Source organism: Phocoena sinus, chromosome 13, assembly GCF_008692025.1.
Source record: "Phocoena sinus isolate mPhoSin1 chromosome 13, mPhoSin1.pri, whole genome shotgun sequence".
In the NCBI taxonomy this organism is placed as follows: domain Eukaryota; kingdom Metazoa; phylum Chordata; class Mammalia; order Artiodactyla; family Phocoenidae; genus Phocoena; species Phocoena sinus.
This window is the reverse complement of record NC_045775.1, coordinates 49,877,285-49,887,952: the sequence shown is the minus strand read 5'-3', so window position 1 is coordinate 49,887,952 and position 10,668 is coordinate 49,877,285. Positions and strand designations below refer to the sequence as shown.

The following is a 10,668-nucleotide window of genomic DNA, read 5'->3' as shown; positions in this document are numbered from 1 at the left end:
GGACAAGTTCGGGGATTTGACGGGAGGAGGTTGAAATGACTGAGATTACATTTCTGCCTCCTGCAGATTGGGGGCTTGAAGTCAAAGGAGAATAATTTACGTAAAATAGTTACATATTCTTATGCACCTCAATTTGTGAGTCGAACTCCAAACCTGCCACATAATCATTTTGATTAATTTCCTTTGTCTTCCACCTCATTGACCACGCACTCTTTGTTCCCCTCATCCTTCACTCTTGTCTGATTCTCTGTCTCCATCTATCTTCTCCTGGTCTCTTCCTTTTGTTCTGCTCTCTTTCTCCAGCATTCTCCTCCGGACATCTCCTTGGTACCCTGCACTGCCTTCCAGCCCACGGTACCCAGAGCAAGAGAAACTGACCCCTGAAATGGTCACACAGTCTGTCTCTGCCTCCATCACGGGCCTTCCAAGCTCTACTGCCTTTCCAGTGTTTTATAACCCCTTGTTCTCACCTGCTCCCCAAGTGGCTTTTCTACAGTCTTTTTTTTTTTCCTTTTCTATTAGGACTCCTCTGTGATTTTACTAATAACATTTCCACTGAGCAAAACAGCTGATAAAGAAAAAGGAAAGAAGGACCTCTGTGCCTGTGAGATAATGGCCAAAATTCTTCGCCCGACTTTCAATACCTTCCCAGAATGGAAGATTCTATGCCATCCCTGCCCCCACTAGTCTCTCATAGAAGCCTTTCTTTCCACCTGCTAAAGATCCAGGTCTTTAGCAAATTCATATATCTTTAATCTTTAGCAAATGCATGTATCTCTTAATCTTATCTAATTCGCTGCTTTTGCACAGTCCTTTCCCCTACCTAAAGTGGCCTCTTTCCTCCTCTTCACCTGTGCTAATTTTATGTGTTAGGGAACAGCGGAAGACGTTCCTGAACACTTCCTGTACACTCTAGCCCACATCATCACCCCCCCACCCTCACTTCAAAGCTTATATCCTGTATCCTGCTCTTGGACCCTATTCATGTACTGTCCTATGAAGTCACCTATCTCTTTACCATATACATTTTCCCTCCTGAGTGAGATTATTAGATCTTCAAAGTTGGGAACTTATCTTTTATATTGATACTATTATTATTAACAATGAAAACAGTGTTACATATGTAGCAGGTTCCTCCTTCAAGATGCATCAAATGACATTTATTGAATGAATCCATGGTATCAACTGAATATGTTTTTTAATTGAATAATGAGATATGGAAGAAACAAAGCAAGCATGTATTGGATACGTGAACGCCTGAAATGAAGCCAGCAGAGTGCCCAGATGTTTTCACCCATGGGGACAGTTCCACAGTTCCAAGTCACAGTTGGATCATATTTACAAGGCTTAATACCATCCTTACTGACTTATCTCAAGTTTTCACTGATATCAGAAATAAATGTTTTTGTCATGGAGCCTAATTTAAAATTCTTGGCATATAGAAGCATTTTATTCATAAAATGACTGCTTATAATGATTTGTTTTGTTTTAATATAATTTAACTCAAAGTTACCAGACAGAGAACATTAGATTTTTCTGATGGCCCGGTAAAGCCAAAAGCATTTCAGAAACACATCTGAGCCAGAGGGCATTATTTTACAGATGAGGACACGGGGGTGCGGAGAGGCTACATAATATGTCCCCCAAACACACAGCTAATTGGTGAAAAGATCTGGTCTAGAATACAGATCCCTTGAGTCCCCGTACCATATTCTCTTCCACATACATCCTGCTGCCTCTATTAGTGAAAGAACGAAAGGACATCCTGCAATATAGACAACCCCCCAATTTTTTTTTGTAGAACAGTACCTCACAGTTTAATTGATCTATGTATTTATTAGCTAATATTAATGCAGCAGAGGGGACAAAAAGCTCACAAACAGTCCACACATTTCACAAGACACATTGCAGGAAAAAAAGTGACTAAGAAGGACCAATAGTATCCTAGGGTCTTGGTAGATGCATTCCTGGGGGAGATGGACCTCTTATTCCTGGGGGAGGGGGTCTCATTCCTGGAGGGGCATGCCTATTGGTGTCCCTCGAGTAGGAAGAAGCCCAATTGGTGGGCCCGTGGATGGTCTCATAGCAGGTGGAGGAGCCATAATTCCTGGAGGTGGGGTTACTCGAGCAGCAGGTGTAGTCCCCCCGTCCTGGTGGATACTGAGTTGGGGCTCCATCAATGCTGGCGGTAGCAGGAACTGCAGCAGCTGTGACAGTGCCTCTTCCTTGTGGGGTCATTACCTGTTGGGATGGGCCCCCAACCCCTCAGACAAGGCCTGCTAATCCAGCAGGAGCCTGGGGCATCGGAACACCAGTTGGAACACCTCTGCCAGATGCCCTACCAACCCCAGGGCCTCCTGCAGCTCCAGCAAATGGTACCCAAGCAATGCCAGTATCTCTGGGGGTTGGTTCCTCCACAGTCATGGAAACCAAGTTCTCCCCTTGCAGCAACACCAGACCCAAAACCCGCTTTTCTTCATGCTCTGGCTACTTAGCACTCCTTGGCTTGATCTTCCTGAACTCATCCCAATCGCAGAGGATCAAGTTCATGTGCTTGTCAGAAGCCTTAAAGGCACCAATGAAAATCTGGTCATCTTGCAGGACACATCTCATCCTATAGTAAATGTGCTGCAGCGCCTTGCTTCTCTTTCCCACAGTCACGATTGCTTTTCCACCAAATCCAATGTCCACAGGCAAGTTTCAGGATCCTTAAGACCCAAGGGAAGGCTACAGATCAAGGTATGACGCAGGTTCTCCTACAAACAATGCAAGCTGGGGCGGAAGCTTCGAATAGTAGATACAGCCTGGTTTTTTTCTTTGTTTTTCTCTCTTGGAATCTGCTACCTGGGTGTTCCAATACTGCTTTAACCACCTCTTGGTGTCTCAGCTAAGAATGCCTGTCTCCGTTCCGCCTGGAAATCCACCACAGGTACTTGCTGCTGCTGAGATCGCCTTGGGTACAGGTGACACTCCTGGTTGTTCAGTGAGGCTGTGCTTCTCCGTTTGACTTGGACTTCTCCCTCTGGTACGTGCTGGTCTGTGGTCCGTCTCAGGTGTAAATGGTCCCTGGCCCGCTCCATCGCGCCTCTGGCCGCTCTTCAGAACACAATGTTAGGCATCTCCGGTGGCCCCACCCTACAGCATAACCTATATCATGCTGTGTGTAGGAGAAGCATAGTTCCCAGCACCCTAAGCAAATCCCTGTGGCAGCTCCTCTCAACACAGGCAGGACTGAAATTGATGTAAACTTGTGATCCAGGACTAGGCGCACATGGGACAGCCAAGCTGAGTTGAAGCCAGTGCCAAGACTTCAACCCTGAAGGCGCAGGAATGGCCAAGGGAAATCAACCACCTCCACCCTCACATTTGCTTCGTCTTTGAAGATCCTCAAGTAGCCATCCCTCCCTAGTCAAGTCCCTCATCTGACTTTAAACTTGTCTCAGCTGTGTTAAAGGGAGGCCCAATGGCCTAGTCCTCCAATGTCACATATGTACCTATTATCAGTGGCCTGCTCGTGACAAGGACTTAATCCACGAACACAGGTAGGTGATACCGAAAAACAACAACAACAAAGCAAACTTGGCTAATTAACCAAAAGATTGGATTTCAGAGCCGTTTGTTGTTAGCTAACCATGTGGATTTGATTCAGTCTACACATGTGTATCAAAAGGGGGTTGGAATAGAGAAATGCTTTTCATATAGTGTGCCCAGGAACACTGGGGTCTCCCAGAGGGACTGCTATGGTTTTATCAGCTGAATTATCAGGTTAGGCATCCACATGCCCCGAGCCTGACTTCAATCAGACCTGTTCTATTTTAATCTACATTAGTATCCTGCTTATACTGAATCAAAAAAACAATCCTGTGGGAATTCCCTGGCGGTCCAGTGGTTAGGACTCTGCACTTTCACTGCCGAGGGCGCGGCTTCAATCCCTGGTCAAGGGATTAGGATCCTGCAAGCTGAGCAGCGTGGCCAAATTAAAAACAAAACGAAACAAAACAAAACAAAGCAACCCCCCCCGCCCCCCGCACACAAACACAATCCTTCTTTAAAAAACAATAGTAATAAAAACAAAACTGCATTGTAAATCCACATGTTCTCCAATCTATGAGCTATCTGGGGGCACGCTGGGCCTCACGGAGCCTTTCTGATCATACCAGGTAGGTCTGAGCCTGCCTGGGGTCAGTCTGCATTGGTCAAAGTGCCCACCACAGAAACTGAAAGAAGCCCTCTTCCCCTCGAGGGCCCTCTAGGCCATAAGTTACTGAGGATTCTAATTCACCCAAAGGTTATAGATGAAATAAATTACTTTTCTCTATTGCTTAGACATATCGTGAAAAAGCTCTGGGGTCTTAACAAGTGTAATTCAATTCAATTCAATTCAATTATGTTCTACCCATTAACTTAGTACTGTTACGTGTTGAGGCAGAGATTTGACATTTTGTTGTTGTTGTTTATTTTTGTTACTGCTTTTTTTTTTCCAAACTTACCCCAGAAACTGTAGCTTCTACATCTCCCTATGTAAGAAAACTTAGGGACTGATGTCCTTTTTTCTTTTACGTATTTCCATTAAATTCTTCCAATCTTTACTTAACACCAACTGAGCATCCATTACCAAACTAGGCGCAAGGAGAAAAAAGTTTAAAAGATACAGTCCTCGTATTGAAGGATTTAGTGCGTATCTGAGAGAAGAAACTTCCACACACAACACCAGCAGGTAACAAAGGAAAAGTGTTAGATTAGCTACAAACACCTGCCACAGGTAAATGCTAAATTTGCTTGGTAGTTTGCAAAGGGTGAGATTGGGGCAAGCTGAAGTTCTCAGAGGTTTGTTACTGTTTGTTGCAGGGCTAAAAGTATTTGTACACAAGCGGAGAAACACCCCTTATGGGAAAGGCGAGAAGTTAGAAGACAAGCCTCAAGGGGCACTAAGAGGACCACCTGCTTTGGAGGGAGAGCCAATTATGTCAGGGAGCCTGGTACCCAGCCTCCGCCTTGGTGGAGGTTGCTGGTCATATAACTTACCTGCTCTGGATCACAACCCAGCATCTTCCAATGGAAGTCAGCTCCTGGTCTCCTACATATCTCGAAGATGCATCTCCCTTTAAATGTATTTCATGCTTGCCACATGTTTAGTGCTCACTACCTGAGAGAGAGGCACATGTTATTATTACCATAATCATGGTTTACCACCTGTCTGCCTCACTTGAACCCGTTACTCATGTCATCCCTCTCCCAGGAGGAGCCTTTTGTCATCTCCCAGCGTTCAGGTATCTGCTCTTTGGAAGATGAATTGACTAAATGTTAAATTTTAAAGTGACCACTTCCAAATGCTTGGGGGAACATAAAATGGACAATGGTATTAGGTTTGGATTCCTCAGTGAATATGCTTATTTTTCAGGAGTAGAGTGTGCCTGAGGGTCGGTCAGTGCCTTCTCAAAGGCAGTAAGAAACAGCCCGCTGAGTGACTTAGGGAACACAAGTGCCAAATCCTCGTCCAGAGTAGGGGGTCTTCCCACATGTGAACAATCTTCCACATTTTCCTATGTCTCCCATGATCTCTTTTTCCTAAGCTAGCCATGATAATCTGGGAATAAATTCACATTTTCTAAGGGAGAAATACTGCCAAGCTTGTTAATCTCATGCAGATGTGATGTTACTTTTACTATGTTGTAATATGGCTTCTTAAAAAACAAGTTGGAAGGAGGTGGGGGGAGAAAAGCCCACCAAAAAAAAAACAACAAATATTCGCCAACCCATATGGTCAGTAATTGCTGTTTAATAGTCCTCCTATTACAAACCTAAGAGGCAGCAGTCTGAATTACCAGTAGAGTATTAATAAACAGGAATGAGTTAATAGAGCATAAAGACCTTCTCGTGGAACAGTGGGGGAGTTGAATATTCTTTTCTTCAGTCAGCTGTAAGTAATTACTGCATGGTGTGCTTCTGACTATTACCATAACAGAGCAATTGGACGTGAAGAATGGATAATAGTACGGACATGGAGGTATTTTTAGAACATCAGCAGTGAAGCAGGTAACTGGCCTACTCCAGTAGAACCTTTAAATAAGTTTAGAAGACTTTTTTTCCCCCTCTCCTTATGACATTTAGCCAGGATAGAATTTTAAAAAGATCAATCTAATAAATTATTTAAGATAACTTTACAAAGAAGATGCCTGTGATATGTAAATTAGAAGGCAAGAAGGGAGGAAGGAAAAGTCTAAAAAGCCCTGGTGGACGGGAGGCATCTAGCCGACGTTACTGTAACTACATAATCACAGGTTCCTTCCTGCTCCTCTGAGACTACAGCCCGGATGCGAATCTGCTTCACTGGCTCCCACTGGCTGTTCAGGTGAAAGTGAAAATATTCAAATCAGAGCTGTAACTATGATTGCTGGAGTTGTGGGTTTTCTAAAATTGAGTTAGTCATCCTTGGTGATTTAATGATGCATATCATTTATTTTAAAATATTATTACAGGGCATTGACTGAGCGGCGGCACCTTCTTTCCGGGAACTGGCCCTTATTCAATGCGGCGGGGGATATCAGGGGCTGTGGCGGGCTGAGAGGCTGTCTAGCGGCACAACATATGTTCTCAGATGCAAACAGCTTGAGACTTTGATTCAGAAAGGGGTAATTTTGCAAATGCACACAAATATCATTTAAGGGATATTTTGAAAAAAATTTTTTTTCAAGGCATAGGTCCTTCCTCCTGCCTTCCGGCTGCATGGGCCGATGCTGATTTTTCACTTTGCAGGTTGGTTAAGCATCATGGAGTGTTTTGGTTCTCAATCAAGAATATCCTTCCCAAGTGGTTCCAAAGTCCTGCGCTTGAAAATAAACGCGTGTCCCCTTTGTCTCCTAGCAGCATGTGTCCCAGCGTACAACAGCAGCTCAGGACAGAGCGAGGCAATGCCTTTGATTGAACAGTCCTATAGGTTTTAACCTGCCACTCGCATGGGCGGGAAGATTCCTTCAGTTTGCTATCTTCTTTGGGCAGTGCTGCCGGCTGAAATCCAACAGGGGTGGTTAGGAGCCAGGACCCAAGTCCTCCTCCTGGTAGGATTCCTGTCCTACCTTGTAGCACAGGAGCTGAACCGAGCATGAGCTGCCTCAGTGCTAATGACCTCCGGGTCCCACCTGAAAGGAAGAGGTGCGGCCATTGGGACAGGTGGCCATGCTTAACTGATCTCTGCCCACTGCTTTGAAGTCCTCTGACAAACAAACACGTGTGAAATAAACACGGTCACATTTATTTCTCCTGAAAAACCACATGATTGTGTCTGAGCTCCACCAGCCAGCATACTCTGATTCATCTAGACGCAGTCCCTTTCTTGATAAAAGATGCTGCCACGCAAAGTTACAGCTGGGGATTTCACTTGTTTCGTTGGTCGTTCTTAATAGAAGTCAAGGGCACACCTGTAGAGGTGTTGTTGTGACCCAGGGAGAGCAGCCGGTTCTTCATGTGGCTGGGTTTGATTTACTTTTTTTTTCCAAGTGTTTGAAAGGAGAATAGCTTTCTTTTCCTTAAGTCAATACAAAGATAAGGGCAAAAGAAAATCTGGCTAATTAAAGGCCAATTTTTTAATCAAAATTTTCACATAGGATCAAGATTAATGGTCATTTCTAGAAAGTCCTCACGATCTCATGATCAAGGGCAGTTCAGCGATCAGCACCTCTGTGTTTCTGACAGAGCGACATTTTAAGATACTTACAAGTGACTTTATATGTGAGCGTACTGTTTGTGGTCATGAGTGTGCCCCACTTGAACTTGTATCACACCCCAATGAATCATGAACTTCCCAAAGGCATGGGCTGCACCTTTGGGGTTTATACCAAGGGTTGCGTCATATCCCAAGGACCAGCACAAAGACTTCCCAGGAAAGGATATCATCAACAAAGAGGGCTGTCACTATTTTAGACCTAGAAAACCCTCTGGGGAGCAAAAGAATAAGTTTCTCCCAAGAGTGAGACTAAGGGGGAAAAGAAGGCGCCAACGCCTTTATACCTCCAGTTATCTCTCAGAAGCCCAGGGGGAAAGAAACACCTGGAATTGTTAAGAAGCCAAGTAGTTTCAAGCCAACATTTTACCTCTTCAGTGTTTCAGCTGGGACCACCCTAGTCAAGAATTCTTAGTATTTTCAGGTGTTCCCTTTGAAACGACTCAGGCCAACACTCCAATAAGAACCAATGAAAAGGTAAATTATTTAGAATTGAGTATTCAGCTCAATCTGGATAAAACTTTCCAGACGGGTTGACTTCAGCTGCCCTACTCGTGGGTTATCATGACCGCCAAGAGAACTCACAAAAAAACTTTCTTTTTTCAACATTTGGTAAATAATCCTCTGAAAATGTCCAGTTATATGATAATGCGTATAACAGGGATAATAACATAGGTCTAAATAACCTCTGCCTACTTCATCAATTTCATCTCCTTACCACCCTTCCAAGGACTTCCTTTTAGTTCCTCCATCACCCTGAGCTTATCCCTGCTTCTGGGTCTTTGCACTGTCTACTGCTTCCCCCTGGAGAGCATTCAGCCTCGGTTTAAATGTCGTCTCCAAGAAACTACTCTTAATAGCTTTTCAGGCATCCTCTAAGTAAAACTCTACTTTATTTTCTTCACAGCATTTGTACTAGTTGATATTTGTTTGTTTGTTTGTTTGCATGTGTGCTAGTTGAAATGTTCTCAATTCTTGACTCCCTCTCTGCTCTAATGACCATGCCAGGTGACGTGTAACTGTGCATGTTTTGTATGCTTAGCCATGTGACTTAAATTGGTTAACTAATGTTGGCAGGTGTGTTGAGAACAGAGCCTTTCCATATGCCGTGTGTCTTGCTTGCGTCCTGATGCTCCTGCCTTTCCCTATAAGGAAAATACGTCATAAATAAACCATTTTTGAAGAAGAATGAAGAGACTCTGAGAACAAAACTGAACCGAGTCAGAGGCCTAGAACCAAGTCCCCTGATGACCTGAAGCAGTGCTGCTTCAATCATTAGCAAGAAAGTAAACACTTATTGTTTGAGCCTCTGAGATTTGGGTCATGTTATAAGGCTTGTCATTCATCATTAACGTGCCAATTGCTAGTTGATATAAAAATTATACCAGAATCGTTGGAAACACCTCATAGATTAACTGTGTGGTTTCCTTTACTCATAGAACTACCTGTTAGATCTGTGGGAAAGAACTACAAGACAGAGCTGCCAAGTAAACTATGAAAAACCTAACGAACTTTTTATCTTAGGTATTGGCATATCCCAATGATCTGTACTGTTCTAGGGTGTGATGGCTTAGGAGTGAATATGATTTGAACCTAATACATTTTTAGAGGGTGTCAAATTCAGAACCAGGCAGATCCATCTCCTGACCCTAAACATGGTCCTAAAGTAAATCACTTGAGGAAATTGGATCCTAAAGATTACAGGTGGGGAATTTTGAAGTGTGTCCATATTTGATTGGAGATCAAAGAAGCCTAACTAAAAGAATTGTGGGCTGACTCACATGATAACTTCTTTTTGAAAGGGCTATTTTATCTTGAAAATTTATGAGTTTGGAGGAACTAAGGTGATTGGCAGTGGAAAGAATCAGAACGTGTGAAATTCCTTAAAAATTTATTGACTTAATAAATAACTTTGTGTTACACATAATAAAAAAAACCCTTTACACTTTGAAAAAAAAAATTATACCAGAAATGGGCTTCTGCTGTCAAAAAACTTTAAAATATGTATCATTTGGTTTGGGATTTTGTGGTAAGTAGAGAGAAAACTATAAAAAACTGTAATAAGAAGCTGGAAAAACAACCACCCATATGCTGTAGTAACAAAATATTTGATAAAACTACTGACTACAATAACCTAGAAGGCAAAAAAAAAAAAAGTACTAAGTGTACCTGTAGCATTGGGCTGGGAAGTTTTTGAGGCAGAATGTTCAGAACATGGGTTGGCTGCTATTATCTGAATTTGATAAGTTACTACAAGAAAGAGGTGAGCTTGGGAAAAAAATGGTTTGCAAGCAGGATTGAGGGGAATTGAGAGAACCTCGAGATTCTGGAAATTGTAAGTTTGAATCATTAAATCATTTCTCTCTATGTAAAGATGTGGTCATCAGAACATTGCCGTAAAGTAAAGACAAAGTCAAGAAAATGGTTTGTCACACCCTTTTTTAGGACCCCTGAAAAGATTAAGGAAACAATTTATGACTCACAGATGACTAACACATGCAACGTACCTGCACTTATATCTAGAAAGAAGCATGTCTCCAAAACAACTGTGGGTAAGGCATTTGGCACATGTAGTTGACTGGAATCATACATAGCAAATCCATAAAGTTTTTGAGAAAGCTGTATTGGAAAAATTTCCACCAGCCTGGATTTAAAAAGACTATGTTTGAGATATATAAAGATCTCTGGCTCCCAAAATCTTACAGGTGGGAAGCAGGCTGAGAAATCAGCCCAGCTGCCCAAGAAGGGCATATTCCCCAGTATTCATCAGAAAAACCAAAGTTGAGAAAGGAAGGCGATCTGAGAGCAGAGTGAAGACCCACGTATAACAGTATCTCGGTGATAAACTCCCAGGTGCAGAACCAGGGCCTAACCAAAGTATATAACAGCCTCTTTGTAGGGGAACCTGGCAGAATTTCAAACTTGCTATAGACCAGTGACTTCTCTGT

The 10,668-nt window shown here is 43.0% G+C and overlaps 1 protein-coding gene and 2 pseudogenes across 1 annotated transcript; 1 reads left to right on the top strand and 2 right to left on the bottom strand.

The window, feature by feature from the left end:
- Nucleotides 1-1,804: 1,804 nt before the first annotated feature.
- Nucleotides 1,805-3,131, bottom strand: LOC116764395 (SNRPN upstream reading frame protein-like). The gene has a single exon (XM_032653001.1). The coding sequence runs from the start codon at nt 3,078-3,080 to the stop codon at nt 2,865-2,867; it is 216 nt and encodes a 71-aa protein (XP_032508892.1). The 5' UTR covers nt 3,081-3,131; the 3' UTR covers nt 1,805-2,864.
- Nucleotides 1,945-2,694, bottom strand: LOC116764016 (annotated as a pseudogene).
- A 5,916-nt stretch (nt 3,132-9,047) lies between the features above and the next one.
- On the top strand, nt 9,048-9,200 carry LOC116764815 (annotated as a pseudogene).
- Nucleotides 9,201-10,668: the final 1,468 nt, after the last annotated feature.

Bases quoted from the DNA above. Each gene is read 5' to 3' on its own strand.
- LOC116764395 (XM_032653001.1), bottom strand. From the start codon at position 3,080: ATGGAGCGGGCCAGGGACCATTTACACCTGAGACGGACCACAGACCAG.